At 37.8% G+C, this 17,319-nt stretch overlaps 1 protein-coding gene across 1 annotated transcript; it reads left to right on the top strand.

The window, feature by feature from the left end:
- Positions 1-4,296: 4,296 nt before the first annotated feature.
- LOC130241335 (uncharacterized) lies at positions 4,297-14,728 on the top strand. The gene is made up of 6 exons (XM_056473044.1): positions 4,297-4,766; positions 5,629-5,655; positions 7,484-7,564; positions 7,934-8,093; positions 12,449-12,526; positions 14,059-14,728. The coding sequence occupies exons 1-6, from the start codon at positions 4,689-4,691 to the stop codon at positions 14,277-14,279; spliced, it is 645 nt and encodes a 214-aa protein (XP_056329019.1). The 5' UTR covers positions 4,297-4,688; the 3' UTR covers positions 14,280-14,728.
- Positions 14,729-17,319: the final 2,591 nt, after the last annotated feature.

The raw sequence follows: 17,319 nt of genomic DNA, 5'->3' as shown, positions 1-17,319 counted from the left end.
AACATGCTCATACATGCTGACGCCCCAATGCTAAATAATTAGATGACCTGGTGAATAGACTTCCTTGCCAGATATTATTTTTGTAATTTTCTGAATGATATTTTGAGCAGATATGTAAACGTTGATGCTGATGTGCTGGTTTATTCACATAGGGAATGTTTAGATCTGCCCGAGCTCAAATCCCTGTAGGCACAATGCTGGCAAAGCACACTCATCAGGATACAGACATGGGCTGACAACACCCTGATTCTGTTATTACCCTGACACATCTACTCACACTTACGTTTACACATAATCTGTAGACTGTGTACATTTTTGTAGAAAGATCTTAAAAGTCTTAAACTTCAAATTGTGTTTGTCTTTGGTGACCCAAGTATTATTAAGCAAGTATTAATGGACAATTCACATAGAACATGAAAGGCTAACATTATGTTCTGCCTTTACCTCCCTGTTGTGTGAATCCTGCTGCTTCCTGACATAGGTACATGTCTAACATTCATTCATTCATTCATTCATTAGTCCCTTTATTAATCTGGGGTCGCCACAGCGGAATGAACCACCAACTCATCCAGCACATGTTTTACACAGCAGATGCCCTTTCAGCTGCAGCCCATCACTGGGAAACACCCATACACTCTCACATTCACACACACACTCGTACACTACGGACAATTTAGCTCACCCAATTCCCCTATAGCACATGTGTTTGGACTGTGGGGGAAACCGGAGCACCCGGAGGAAACCCACACCAACACGGGGAGAACATGCAGACTCCACACAGAAATGACCACTGACCCAGCCGAGGCTCAAACCAGCGACCTACTTGCTGTGAGGCAATCGTGCTACCCACTGCGCCAGCGTGCCGCCCCCATGTCTAATCAAATGTTTAATTAATTAAGATTGGATTCTGTCAATAATAAGCACTCACCTAAAGCTAAATTAAATGTCATTCCTCTAAACAAACCTTCATATTGATCTGAATTGTATCTGTAAAAACACCTGTAGTTTGTTTAACAGATGTGTTCCACTGCTTCAAGAGTCTGCATAGAAACAACTGTGGAAGACTACTTTGAAACAGAAATTGGCCAAATATTTGCACATTTACTGCTGGTCTGTGTCCAGAGCATTAGCAGTACTGGAGACCTTTGTGTCTGTGCTGACATTGTCTGTGATGATATAGAGATGGCACCTCCAGATGGAAAAAAGCACTGAAAGCTCTGGTAATAATAATTTACCCCACATCTCCATCTAAAGCTATTCCCATTCAAACAGAGATTATGTAGGGTGAACAGAAGTCCTCTTTTTCCAGACGTGTCCTCTTCTGGGGAAAAAGTTTTTTTTTTTTTCTGAAAATGTCCATAATTTTATATAATAGTTTTTGTCCAACAGTCATCATTAATTGAATGTGTTTCTGCATTATGTTTATCTTTTTCTTTAAGCCTGATACATACAGTACAGAGCTAAAGTTTGGACACACCTTCTCATTCAAAGAGTTTTCTTTATTTTCATGACTATGAACATTGTAGATTCACACTGAAGGCATCAAAACTATGAATGAACACATGTGGAGTTACAGACAGAACAAACAAGTGTGAAACAACTGAACATGTCATATTCTGGGTTCTTCAAAGTAGTCACCTTTTGCTTTGATTACTGCTTTGCAAACTCTTGGCATTCTCTTGATGAGCTTCAAGAGGTCGTCTCCTGAAATGGTCTTCACTTCACAGCTGTGCCCTGTCAGGTTTAATAAGTGGGATTTCTTGCCTTATAAATGGGGTTGGGAGCATCAGTTGTGTTGTGCAGAAGTCAGGTGGACACACAGCTGATCGTCCTACTGAGTAGAGTGTTCGATTGTGTATTATGGCAAGAAAAAAGCAGCTAAGTAAAGAAAAACGAGTGGCCATCATTACTTTAAGAAATGAAGGTCAGTCAGTCCCAAAAATGGGGAAAACTTTGAAAGTGTCCCCAAGTGCGGTCACAAAAACCATCAAGCGCTACAAAGAAACTGGCTCACATGCGGACCACCCCAGGAAAGGATAAGTGCAGAGGATAAGTTCAGCCGAGTCACCAGCCTCAGAAATCACAGGTTAACAGCAGCTCAGATTAGAGACCAGGTCAATGCCACACAGCAGCAGACACATCTCTAGAACAACTGTTAAGAGGAGACTGTGTGAATCAGGCCTTCATGGTAGAACATCTGCTAGGAAACCACTGCTATTGTAATAAAAATAAATAGGTTACAAATAGGTTGTGGAGGACACTCAAAGAAATGTTTGCTATGTCTTGTTGCAGGCCAGACCAGTCAGTCATGTACTTATAGACATTAGCCAGTGATTATCAATCCCTCAACACTAACACTACAGCTGAGAGAGAGAGCGTTGCAGCGTACTCCTGCAGTGCTGCACATGGCTCCTCAGTAGAGTTAAAGCAAACAGGAAATAGTGGATTTTTTTTCTTTCTTTTAAAAATTATTTGACATTTTTACTTTATTAAAACAGAAACCTTGTCATGTAAAATTTGTTAAATGCAAAAAAAAAAAAAAAGATTTGCTATTCTATTGTTGGGGGCGTCACGGTGTCTCAGTAGTTAGCACCGTTGCCTGACAGCACTCGATCGCTGGTTCGAGCCCCGGCTGGGCCTGTGGTCATGTCTGTGTGGAGTTTGCATGTTCTCCCGGTGTTGGTGTGGGTTTCCTCCGGGTGCTCCGGTTTCCCCCACAGTCCAAACACATGCGCTATAGGGGAATTGATCAACTAAATTGTCCGTAGTGTATGAGTGTGTGAATGTGAGAGTGTATGGGTGTTTCCCAGTACTGGGTTGCAGCTGGAAGGGCATCCACTGTGTAAAACATATGCTGGAATAGTTGGTGGTTCATTCCATTGTGGCGACCCCTGATAAATAAAGAGACTAAGCCAAAAAGAAAATGAATGAATGCATGAATATTCTATTGTTGGTCAAAAGTCTATGTGAAGGATGCTATTACTGCATGTATTACTTCAAGTTACTTTACGTTCAGTAACTTAGTTGCATGGTTGTGAATGCAGTCTTCAACATATTTACAGCCTACAAAGATCATGTTTGTCATATTAGTGTTTTTATAATGTTAAGGTAAATCATCGTTATTTTCATGGTGCTTTTTACAGTACAGATTGCTTTAAGCAATAAGCTGATCCAATTCAAATGTAAATGAAAATATCAGGTATCAGTTTTTAATACTGCAGTTCAATACTGCAGTAATACTGCAATACTGCAGCTCTGTAGAGAATGGGGGTGTCTGTCCAGCTCTGTTAAACCATCATGTAATGGTGTCAGTGACGTGTGATCAATAATATAGTTTAATAAGTGTCTCAATGTCATTCATCATTTAGTGTAATAAGTTGTGTAATAGTGTCTATTTCAGACATGAAGTTTTGATAAAGTCTTTCAGACTGCAGAGTGAAAACAGTGGTCAGGACGCTCTGTACAGTGAATCTGCCTCTCCATCTTTTAGTCTCCCACATCCCTAATGATTCGTCTTTTTTGTGACACAGAGGCACAGGACAATTTTGGGCCCCCACCAGATATAAAATGATGCGTAATATAAAGTTGGAAGCTTAAATGAACTATGTATCAGACAACACATTAATATTTAGATCTTGAAGTTATAAAAAATACATTTAATTATACGTGTAACCCATAACCCCCTATATGAGCACATAAGTAACTAATATATCTTTATAAGTAGTGCTGTACCTTTATATAAAAACCTAGCTCTGTACTGTTTTGTAAAGCTAAGGCCTGACAGATCCCTTTTTGTGAGTTTATTTTTGTAAGTTGTTTCTTTGTACTTATTTGAAAGTCACCTAGATAAAAGTGTCTGCTAAATACCTACATTTTAATATACTATAGTAATTGTCTTACAGTGTTTTGGCATTAAAGTTAACTAATAATGATAATTATTATTACTATTATTATTATTATAACAATAATAATTTTAAAAAGCTTTCTCTTGTTGTAACTGATGCATTACAGTGTTAATTTAAGTTAAACAGTAGTTGTACGGTTAACATTAGATTCAATGAACAAGTAATGCTTTAAACACTGGAGAGTATCATGAAGCAAGCTCTTCAATTAGGCTGTAAGTGTGTGCGCTGCGCTGCCCATCCCCCACTGCTCGCTTAATTGAAGGCCACGCCCGCCCCTCCCCCACAGTACCTGCAGCTCAGAGGCTGAGGTCATTAGTTCAGTGAATGGATCAGTTCTTGAGTGAGAAAATGGAACGATTCCATCTGCATTTACTTTTCCTAAAAGTACAGCTCCACAGATGAAGTATCAGTCATTGTAATGTTAAAGTTAATACAGTGCTTCATGATTGTTCTTGAGTGTACAGAAGAATATGATGCTGGTGCCTGGTACAGTGTTTAGCTTCAAACACTCCAGACTTTTTTCTTATTGTATAGACAGTTTTCATAACTTTCCTCGTTCATTTCTCCATGCGCTCGCAGAGGTGGTGTAGAGATGGTTAATATTAGATTCAATTAACAAATAATGCTTTAAACACTGGAGAGTATCATGAAGCAAGCTCTTCAATTAGGCTGTAAGTGTGTGCGCTGCGCTGCCCATCCCCCACTGCGCGCTTAATTGAAGGCCACGCCCACCCCTCCCCCACAGTACCTGCAGCTCAGAGGCTGAGGTCATTAGTTCACAAAATGGATCTGGAACGATTGAGAAGGAGAATGGAGCGACTGCGGGCACACCACAACAAATATCAAGCGTCTGCATTAAAGGTAAGACTTTTTAAATTAATTTCTCTCATGTTAATTGTTTATAACTCACGGTTTTCGCGCCGGTTCAGCGGTTGTGTAGGTAAAATCTGATGTTTTTAATGGCTCGGCCTCTCATTAACTCATCTGGCACCACGTTTACGTAATATTGGCTTAGAATTCAGTCAAGACTTGATCAGTATGACTCTATAACATATTTTATATTCATATTTCATTTTGAATGGGTATTTCTTGTGGTAATTTTAATGTTATGTTAATGTAGCAGTAGGCCAATATGTTTATTGCTAAATTAACATCAAGTAAAGGTTTATATATATATATATATATATATATATATATATATATATATATATATATATATATATATATATATCTATCTTAGTGTTTGGTGTGTCTAATTTGGGTGCTTGGCCTGTGTTTTGGGCCTGACATTAGTAAGTTCAGAGGGGGGAGAGGGGGAGGGCTGCGGGGTCGCCTCTGGAACTCCAGAGCAGTGTGTGTAGTTCAGGGAGGGGGAGAATATCACTATACACCTGCATATGCCATATTACACTGCTTTATCTTTAAACTCATGAGCTTTTTCATGTAGATTACTAATGCTGAAATGTTATAAAATGCTGTAATATATATGTAATACTTCAGTAGTATATATATATATATATATATATATATATATATATATATATATATATATATATAATTCAATTCATCTTTATTTGTATAGCGCTTTTACAATGTGGATTGTTTCAAAGCAGCTTTATATATATATATATATATATATATATATATATATATATATATATATATATATACACACTTTATATTCTTTATGTAATACTTTTTTAATCTTCTCTTTGGTGAACAGGCAGTGGGAGAAGAGAAGTCAGCAAAGGTATGTACCGTTACACAATCAGTGTAAGTTTCCAGTATTCTTTACTAATTAAAGTAATATAATAGGATTCATTTAATAATCAAGTAATTAATTGGAAGAGGCCATTTTTAAAATAAATGATAAAAAGTGATAACATGATACAAATAAACTTGAATATCTAAAATAATAAGAATGAGGGAACAGTTCATTATCAGAACCAGTGTAATAAAACTCCTTTATTTAATATATAAATGAATAAATATTTAAATGCTGAAATGAATTCATGTACAAAATATGTAAATAAATGCATAAATAAATAATTACATGCTGAAGATAATATAAAATTAAATAAAGTTTATAATATTAAAATTATGTAATACTAAAATAAATAAAACTGTCAATATGCAGATTTATTTATTTATTTATGTATGGCTGTGTCCTTATGTAAATGAGGTCAGCGCAGGATTGGTTAAACGGGATCATTATGTAGTGCCGTTGACACTCTTCTGATAAATATAGTATATTTTTAGTACCACTGCTAATAATTTGCATTTACTAGCAAAGGAAATAGATAACGCTCCGAGCGAGGCACACCTCCGCCTGGATCACATGCCCCAGTAGTGAGTAGGCATGGGACGATAACCGCTTTCAAGGTATACCGCAGTTTTGAAATGTCAGGGTTTTAAAACCGTTAGAATGTTCTGTTATACCGTTCCTCAGGTATCTGTAAGTTTATTTTATTATATTAAGTGTTTTTTCCACTATTTTATTGAGTATATTGAGTTATATGAGAACAGGAGCCTCCACATCAAAAGCTACTGGTCAGCCCACAATTCAGGAAACATCTGAAAAACAAATCCCTTATAAACCAACATCCAGTGGCTTTACTCTATATCCAGAGAAGAGAAAGATATCCACAGATGCCTTTTCAAACTGTAAATAAATCTGTGTTTCTGAAACTAACGAAGACAGCAGAAGTCAACAAGTTATTTTAATTATTCAGCCTGACATGTTTACTGTGTCAAAATATTTTAAATGTTAAATAAAATATACCGTGTTCAGAGGGGGAACAGTAGTTGTTTTTTACCCAGATGTTTAAACAGAACATATTTTAGAGCAATAATCACAATACCGTGATATTTTCATCCAAGGTTATCACACCGTCAGAATCTTACACCTGCCCATGCCCCAGTAGTACGGTGGATGCCCCATGTTCGTTTCACTTTCTGAGCACATGCACATCCATATCATCACTGACTGACCTAAATCATCTATTACACTATCCAAGTCAAACAGAAGGTAGTTTAAACAATTACACTGTTTTCTTTGCTAGTAAATGCTAGTTATTAGCAGTGGTACTACAAAAATGATCAGAAGAGTATCTACAGTAGTACAGTCATAATCATCCTGTTTAACCAATCCTGTGCAGAGAGCGGTTATGGGACCGCCCAGCTCATTTACATATGGGCACAGAAATGCATACATAAATGTAGAAATGCATAAATTACAAAAATGAAGAAATAGATGTTGCGTAATGACACTTATTTATTGTGAGAATTATTTATTTTGATATTTTATGTCTGTATTTATTCATGACACTCTGTGAAAAGATGCCTAAAGTCATTTTTCTGTGATTCACTGTTTCTGGTTTAATCAATCATTCTAGTCTAATTGTAATAATCGTTCTACACAATGTACAGAATAATCTGTGAATGTATAACCTTGATCTCTTTAGTATTGACTGAGTTCAGCCATCTCAAAGATTTGCTTGGTTTCAGACTCATGGTCTCAAATTTTGGTTTCAAAATCATCTTTTTAAGAAACTCCAATTTAAAGAAATCTTTTACAGGTGAAAGTCCTCCATCCACCTCGGCCTCACAGAGACAAAGAGGAGGAGGAAGAGCAGAGAGAAAAGGAGAGTCAGATGAAGGTATGATCTGAATTTGACACACTCATCTTAGTTAATGGTTTGTGCTGATGTTTGTATTGTGGTAGATCTGAGATGGGCACACATCTTTTTCACTCAGCAAGCAGTAATGACTCTGACAACATGAATTTAATCAACAGTACAACTCAAGATTTTACAGAGATGCTTTCACTTCAGCAGTGCACACACACACCTAATTATTCTCACATTCATTATGGGCAGTGCGTTTAAAGATGAAAAGCCTCTAAACTAATTTAACTATTTCTGTTTCCATTAATGAAAAATAATAGATGAAACATTACTAAACATGTTTACTGTCACAACATCTCCCTGAAGCAGTGTTCATGACAGTAAAGTCTCTCTCTACTTGAGGATCCCTTACAGGTGCTGATGTTGGTCTGTTGCACTGATGGAGTGAGTCCGACCAAACAGCCCTCACCTCAGATCAAGAGGAAGAGGAGAGCGGTGTATGACTTCTCCCCTCAGATATCATCAGACCACTGCAGTGACGACCAGGCTTCAGAGGTTGAAGGTGAGCCAGTGTTTCTCTTAATTAGGCACGATTAGCTTTTTTTAGGCATGATAAGGAGATCCAGACCCTGTTGCCGCTTCAAATTTGTGCTGAAGGTGTGGGTCCAAAGCAGTAAGCTTAAGAAATCTTATGATGTCGTCATCATCTGTAAGACAGATATTTATTACAAACAACAAAGATATCAAACAATATTATTATTGTTCTTTTTACTTTCCTGCATAAAAAAATCTCACTCCATGAGAGCAGAGCAAGTGTTTTGATAAAGAAGAGAATTACATATTACAAAACAAATGTGGCAAATAAGCTTAGGGAAGTTTTCAATGTTATAGTCAGTCATGTTAATAATAGCAAAGTTCTATAATAATAATAATTACTAATAATAGCAAACTCTTCTTGCTTATCGTTGCTCTCTATTGGCTTTCTCAAACGCTACTCAAAGATGGCTGCCTGAATAGCAGGGGTCCGTATTGTTCTAGAAACTGGAGAAGAATTCCAGCAGATTTCGTACATCGAGTACAAGTGAGTGTTAAGGCAATTCTAGGACAGAAGCATGGGTAAAATAAAATATAGGTTAAATCTAATGTACTAATGTTAATCTTTATACAGTTTAAAATAGGGCTGTGCGATTAATCGAAATTGAATCGCAATTTGAAACGTTGCGATTTGCTAAATCGCAAGAGGCTGCGATTATCGAATTCATATTTAATTTCCCCCACCCAGAGCAAATGCGTGACTGCCGTCTGTGCACGACAGTCTTACTAGCCAATTGAGTGAGTACACTTTCGTACTGCCCAACCAGACTATGCGGAACACACACACACACACACAACCAAACAAACAAGAAAGCGTGGACGAGTGGGATGATGGCATCTGCCACTTCAGAAGCATTAATAGACGAATTAATATCAAAGAAAAATAGGACACTGTACAAAACAGGTAATGTGTAAGAGCTGTCGCAGAATTGTTGCCAAGTACGAGGAAATACTACAACTGAACTAACAGTACGTTCCAACTAAATATTTACAACAGCCTCGCCTCATGTATAACGTCAGAGAAGAGATGACATTAACTTATCATTTCATTTTCATAGGACAGTTATATATAGATACAAAACTACGGTTTGCTTTAAGATCATGTGCTGCAACCGAAGTAAGAACAAATTTAGTTACAAACTTGCTAGTAGTTACTAAGGACATTAGTGTGGACATTACCTTTCAGTTTAAGAAAACTTTAACTTACGAACAGCTGCTGCAACCCTACCCAGGAGATAACTAACGCCATAACGCATACTTCGCTAAAGACACGGTGCCTTTTAATGCAGTGACCAAAGAGGGATTTAAAAACCTCATCCAAATGCTGGACAGGAGATATACTCTTCCGTCTCGCACATATTTTAGCCATTTTGTAGTACCACAGCTGTACGTTGAATATCGTGATATTTGAGTAGCATCAATATATTTCGAGTAGCGTCAATATATGTCGAGTAGTGTCAAAATATTCTGAGTAGCGTCAAAATATTCTGAGTAGCGTCAACATATGTTGAGTAGTGTCAAAATATTCTGAGTAGCGTCAATATATGTTGAGTAGTGTCAAAATATTCTGAGTAGCGTCAATATATGTTGAGTAGCGTCAGTATATGTTGAGTAGCGTCAATATATGTTGAGTAGCGTCAGTATATGTTGAGTAGCGTCAATATATTCTGAGTAGCGTCAGTATATTCTGAGTAGCATCAATATATGTCAATATATATTGAGTAGCGTCAATATATGTCAATATATGTCAATATATGTCGAGTAGCGTCAATATATGTCGAGTAGCGTCAATATATGTCGAGTAGCGTCAATATATGTCGAGTAGCGTCAATATATGTCGAGTAGTGTCAAAATATTCTGAGTAGCGTCAAAATATTCTGAGTACCGTCAGTATATGTTGAGTAGCGTCAGTATATGTTTAGTAGCGTCAGTATATGTCGAGTAGCGTCAGTATATGTCGAGTAGCGTCAATATATGTCGAGTAGCGTCAATATATGTTGAGTAGCGTCAATATATGTTGAGTAGCGTCAATATATTCTGAGTAGCGTCAATATATTCTGAGTAGCGTCAATATATGTTGAGTAGCGTCAGTATATGTTGAGTAGCGTCAGTATATTCTGAGTAGCGTCAGTATATTCTGAGTAGCATCAATATATGTCAATATTTTTTGAGTAGCGTCAATATATTCTGAGTAGCGTCAATATATGTCAATATATGTCGAGTAGCGTCAATATATGTCGAGTAGCCTCAATATATGTCGAGTAGTGTCAAAATATTCTGAGTAGCGTCAAAATATTCTGAGTAGCGTCAAAATATTCAGAGTACCGTCAATATATGTTGAGTAGCGTCAGTATATGTTGAGTAGCGTCAGTATATGTTGAGTAGCGTCAGTATATGTTGAGTAGCGTCAATATATGTTGAGTAGCGTCAATATATGTCGAGTAGCGTCAATATATGTCGAGTAGCGTCAATATATGTTGAGTAGCGTCAGTATATGTTGAGTAGCGTCAATATATGTTGAGTAGCGTCAATATATGTCAATATATGTTGAGTAGCGTCAATATATGTTGAGTAGCGTCAATATATGTCGAGTAGCGTCAATATATGTTGAGTAGCGTCAATATATGTCAATATATGTTGAGTAGCGTCAATATATGTTGAGTAGCGTCAATATATGTTGAGTAGCGTCAATATATTCTGAGTAGCGTCAATATATTCTGAGTAGCGTCAATATATTCTGAGTAGCGTCAATATATTCTGAGTAGCGTCAATATATTCTGAGTAGCGTCAATATATTCTGAGTAGCGTCAATATATTCTGAGTAGCGTCTATATATGTTGAATAGCGTCAATATATTCCGAGTAGCGTCAGTATATGTTGAGTAGCGTCAGTATATGTTGAGTAGCGTCAGTATATGTTGAGTAGCGTCAATATATTCCGAGTAGCGTCAATATATTCCGAGTAGCGTCAGTATATGTTGAGTAGCGTCAATATATTCCGAGTAGCGTCAGTATATGTTGAGTAGCGTCAGTATATGTTGAGTAGCGTCAATATATTCTGAGTAGCGTCAATATATTCTGAGTAGCGTCAGTATATGTTGAGTAGCGTCAGTATATGTTGAGTAGCGTCAGTATATTCTGAGTAGCGTCAGTATATGTCAATATATGTTGAGTAGCGTCAATATATGTCGAGTAGTGTCAAAATATTCTGAGTAGCGTCAAAATATTCTGAGTACCGTCAATATATGTTGAGTAGCGTCAGTATATGTTGAGTAGCGTCAGTATATGTTGAGTAGCGTCAGTATATGTTGAGTAGCGTCAATATATGTTGAGTAGCGTCAATATATGTTGAGTAGCGTCAATATATGTCAATATATGTTGAGTAGCGTCAATATATGTCAATATATGTTGAGTAGCGTCAATATATGTTGAGTAGCGTCAATATATGTTGAGTAGCGTCAATATATGTTGAGTAGCGTCAATATATGTTGAGTAGCGTCAATATATTCTGAGTAGCGTCAATATATTCTGAGTAGCGTCAATATATTCTGAGTAGCGTCAATATATTCTGAGTAGCGTCAATATATTCTGAGTAGCGTCAGTATATGTTGAGTAGCGTCAGTATATGTTGAGTAGCGTCAATATATTCCGAGTAGCGTCAATATATTCGAGTAGCGTCAATATATTCGAGTAGCGTCAATATATTCGAGTAGCGTCAATATATATTTGAGTAGCGTCAATATATATTTGAGTAGCGTCAATATATATTTGAGTAGCATTAATATATTTTCGTTTTTTTCCTAACACTCAGGAAGCTACGATACAGATTATTGAGCTGAAGCTGGACTACAAAATTAAACCGCAAATCAAATTGAAATCGCAATATGCCCAAAAAAAAAAAAAAACGCAATGAGATATTCTCCCCAAATCGCACAGCCCGAGTTTAAAATTCTGTTTGCATAATTATGTACGTTTGTATAATATACATAATACAGTGCTGGTAAAGAAAGTAATTCTTACCTTGCTCTTGTCTTCATTTAAACCACAGTGTTCTAGATTTTTGTTCTGACCAAATGCGTTTTTAAATAACACATTTTATACTGTGTTCACACCTGTACGTGGTGTTATATACTAGTACTTTGACCAATCAAAATGCATCTTGTTATCAGGTGTACACAAGGCCTCAGATGTTGGAGTCAAAATGTTTAGTGATTCTACAGAAAGTTTGCAAGAAGTCAGCTTGTTGTTTAAGACTCCTAGTCATTATCAGTGCTTCAGTAGAGTATTTGAGCTTTCTCTGACCGCTGATGTTTGTCTGCTGCAGATCAAACTCACGAAGTGAGCATGACCAAACCCTCACCTCAGATCAAGAGGAAGAGAGTGGCCAAGGGGAAAGCAAACGGTACATTTCTTCAATCTTTGCAACTAGCAATTGTGAGAATTGATGAATTAATGATTATTATAGCAGTTATTGTAATAAATATCTTCTTTCTTTTTTTTTTGCTAAAATATTTCTTCACATAGGTGAATCCATCCATTATAGGCCATGCAAATTCAGTTTGTAGTCAGTGTAGGCATGTCCGGTATCTCATTTCCAGGATGCTATTAATTGACAGGTTTTATCACAGTATACATTATTATCATGATATTCAGTTTAATAGAAAATTGAAAAAACAAAAATCCATAATAAAACTGTTTTTAAAAGAGCTTAACCAACATCAGTGTTTACCTCACAGAAATAACTTTAATTCTTTAAATAACAAACAGTACCTCAAACATCTGAGCACAAATAAATGGATGCAGGTGAAGACTGTGGCTGAATCCTCTGAGACTGTGGGCTGATGATCCAGCACTGCTGCATGGCACAAACAGACCAGACATTAATCCTTTGATTAAATATTCTACAAATGTATATACATTCCAGAAATATATAATTATTTTGTTCTACAACAGTCCTGCTGCGAGAAACGATGATGATGCTGAGCTGAAATTCCCTCTTTATTTGCAGCTTTCTTGCAGTGCAATAGTAATAATGAACTCTGAAAATAGGCAAATATACAGATAACATCTTCTTTAAATGAGCATTACTGACACATACTAACTTACTGTCTGTTTTCTGAACAAGCCAGACGCTCTGCTAATTTAACCAGGTGGACTTTTATAAGCAGTGTGGCAGACAGCGTCCATCATCAGCTTACAGTCTAAATTATTCTTTCACACTGCATCTTTTCAAAATTATTATATTTGGTTTGTTATTATATGTGACACATTAAACTACGCTGACACAAGCTAGTTTTAAACTGTTTAACATCCTGTCCTTCAACTGGTGGATTTTAATTAATGTTAAAGATGGAGATGAGCAGTAAACTTACCTTTATCTTCCTGAACTGCACTGAATGGTGGTCGTGAAACTGAGCGCGTTAGACGTGTTCCTGTGTTTCTCTGCCAGTTTTTGTCCTCGTGTCACACAGAGTAAATCTTCCACCAGAAGTCCCTCGTCTTTTTCCAAAATAATAATTCCAATCTTTGGATAAATTGTCAGTCGTCGTTCTTTCGCCATGCTTCTCCACGTGGGGATAGTGTGCATTAGTGTGCTCTCCTCCTTTACGCAGTTAATGTAATACCTGTACATGTCTAGGTCAGGGAACAGTCCAGGAATTTGATATTTGGCCGATAGTGGTGGCCTTGTATCATGATTCAGTGTGCTGTACAATACTGAACGCTTGGATCATGATTTATTCCTATTGGTCAAAGCAGATTTGATTCCTAATGTCATTACTCTTTTAATTGATTGATTGATTAGCTCTGATACACAGGTAACATCTTTGGGGAAAAGGTTTTTAAGGATATAATTGCATTTACAGTCAAGAACTATGTAAGAAAGCTACACTTTGGTCTGTTTTTATGGTTATACCATCCATTTTGTCTTGTCAGTTGTGAAGACCACCACGATAACCAAACGCCCGTGGAGGGATAAGGAGAGAAGGGCGGTCAGTAAACATCTGAGTAGCTTCATTGCGCAACGCAGAGTTCCAGGTAAAGCCGCCTGCATGAAGTGTCTTACTGAAGAAACCGCTCTCAGGGAGAGAACGTGGACGGACATAACACATTATATTGCGGCCCTCTTTGGCATTTCTCAGGCAGCTTCTTGGTGATTTATCAGAAAAATGCTGAGTGAATCAATAAAATTGAATGTGTTTGTAAAGATTATTTGAGTATTTATTCTGGTGCTGGTGTTTAGTTCAATAATGACTGAGAGCTGTCCACATTAACATTAACAAACACCATATAATCCATATAATGTCTCAATATTATACTTCATATAATTCCGCCTGGAATGAACTCAATGGCGCCCCCATCAGGAATGAACTCAACAGAAAATGTCCTCGCTCCGCAGGTTAAAAACTTTTTCCTTTTATTAGTGTTTTTAAAGAATCTGAGGTGATAACCCTAATCCTGGAGACACCTAGTGTTGAAATACAGTCAACATCTACTTGTAGCTGTGTCAGAAAGGGTGGTCCTCAGTTCATAGGTTAATTTACCCGGTCCTCACTACCACTGTCATACAAGAATGTGTGTGTGTGTGTGTGTGTGTGTGTGTGTGTATGTGTGTGTGTGTTGCATAATACCCCTCCGCCTCTGAGATTATCAGTGAATGCTCAGGACAGATGCACACACACACACACACACACACACACACACACACACACATCTGCTAATCCACACACTGCCGCTTACAGAGGAGTTCCAGAACTGATGAATCCTGGTGAACAGCAGTGGGTCCAGACTATCAGCGCTCACTCCTGCAGGAACAGCAGCGGGTCCAGGTCAATCCCACTCTCTGCAGACCTGCTGATATATTAATACTTCAGTTTAACTCATGCCTTTTCAGTAAGAGTTACTGTAAAGAAAGCTTTTACCATGTTACCCACATGTAAATATATATGACCGTCCCTTAATTCTCCATACCCCTGGCCAATTCTGATTTAAAGTCACTTTTATTTGACCAGTCATTTGTATTGTTTTGACTGTAAATGGCCCAGGCTTCTCCCAAAACACAAGATGATGTACAAGAGGCGTCATTGTGGAAAAGCAAACGTACTTGTTGAAGTAAAGATGTTTCTTTAAGTCTGAATTTGGCAGGGGTGTGAATAATTTTGGCTTGAAGATATATGGCCAAATATAAAGATGGGAAATTATAACTAATACTCAGTTCAGTTCTTGGTTATTTGTGTGGCGCTTTTCACAATCATTATTGTTCCAAGTGAACTTTACAAAGGTGCAAGTGATTATCAGAGGAGTGAAGGAGGTGTGTATAGGCTGTATTTAAACTGTAGTAATACAGTATATACAGTGTCCGTTCCAAAGAGCTGATGTCAGTGTGTATAATCATACATGTTAGGGTTGGCATCATCTCTTCACAGACATCTATACAATCCAGGCTCATTCTGATTATGTACCCCTATATACATTTCTGGAGGCCGAGAAATACGTGCCAGGAGGTATGTATTTTTGCAGTTTTTGTTTTTGCAATTCACCAGACGCCGATGTATTTGTACAATAATATACCCTATCGTTTACACTACAGCACTGGGTCATTTGTGTCTATTATTGTAGTGGTTGCGTTACCGTAGCGACTGTAGCATCACCACAGCAGATTATATTTTATTATAGTATGGTTCATAATAAACACTACAGTCTTTTACATACGGGGTAAAGTTCTCCACACACACACACCTGCAGTTGTGTTATCAGCCAGAAGGTGGTGCAATACACACACACACACACACACACACACAGTAATCTCTGCACCTCAGTCTGTATTCCACTCAGTCTGTAGATCATGTCTGTGTAGGAGTTAAACAGAGCTATGATGATGTGAAATGAGCAGTGTGTGTTGAATCCTCAGAGTTTCAGGCGTTACTGAAGCAGCAGATGGAGACCTTGACATGGAGACTGTCTCTTATCTTACTCAAGAAAACAAGATCCCTTAAAGACACACAGCGGTAAGACTGTAGCAAAGAGGGGAGATCATACTGCTGGGAAATGACTAGTGAGAGTATTCTAGATCTGAAATGAGCTGATAGATCGTGCTGTGTTCCCGTTACAGACACTGATGTGAGAGCAGTCTGAGCTCATCATCTCTGATCAGGGAAACATCATCAAACACTCAGAATAATGAGGACACTGCATATAGCACACACGTATTGTGTTGATGTGGGAACATCTTCAGCTTTCATCTGAACACACAGCTCAGATTACCTGCAGTTCAGGTTGACCTGCTGATACACACACACACACACAGACTGCTGATTTACTGTGGTTTTACAGAAAATGTCTGTGATTGGGTACAGCAGTGCAGGTTTATCAGTGCTGGAGTAACTATCAGGTTAACTTACCCACATTAACCCAAACTAACCCACACTAACTAGTCTCCCAAATCTCTGAGTTGATCTTTTCTCCTTTCTCATACATTGAAGAATGTGTTTGACACTTTGTGATGTGTGTGTGTGTGTGTGTGTGTGTGTGTGTGTGTGTGCGTGCGTGCGTGCGTGTGTGTGTGTGTGATTGTGTGTGTGTGTGTGTGTGTGTGTGTGTGTGTGTGTGTGTGTGTGTGTGTGTGTGTGTGTGTGTGTGTCTCCACTCCTGGTTTCTCCTGAAAGGCTTGGACACAATGGTCTCTTTCTCAGACGGCTGCGTCTCCATTATAGACTCTGGGAAAACTGACGGACCCTCAGACTCCTCTTAAAGGGCCAGAGCAGCGCTGCAGCCATGGGAAACACACCGCGCATGCATTATTCATGACACACACACACATCACAGGGATCACAATACACACACACAATGAACGCTGAAGACTTCAGTCTTATTTATGCAGACAGTTTTTTACAGAAGGCACAAAAACACATATTTTATAAATGTATATGCATATATATATATATATATATATAAAGCAAAAAGCAACACACACACACACACACAGCAGAGGAGGATATATATGACTATAACTGTACGATACACAAGAACTGTAAGGATAAGCAGATCTGTAAAATGGTTCTGGATGTATTCTTCAGTTCAGACCTCAGCTGTGGCCTTGCAGACGTAGAGAAACCACAGATCAGCATTCACTTTATTACATTGCAAAGCTCATGTTAGCTCCTAAAGTCTTAAACTGACTGAAGCGTGTGTGTAGGT

The sequence above is a fragment of the Danio aesculapii genome, chromosome 15 (genome assembly GCF_903798145.1).
Source record: "Danio aesculapii chromosome 15, fDanAes4.1, whole genome shotgun sequence".
In the NCBI taxonomy this organism is placed as follows: domain Eukaryota; kingdom Metazoa; phylum Chordata; class Actinopteri; order Cypriniformes; family Danionidae; genus Danio; species Danio aesculapii.
Note: the sequence above shows the minus strand (reverse complement) of the source record. Positions and strands in the feature narration are given on the sequence as shown.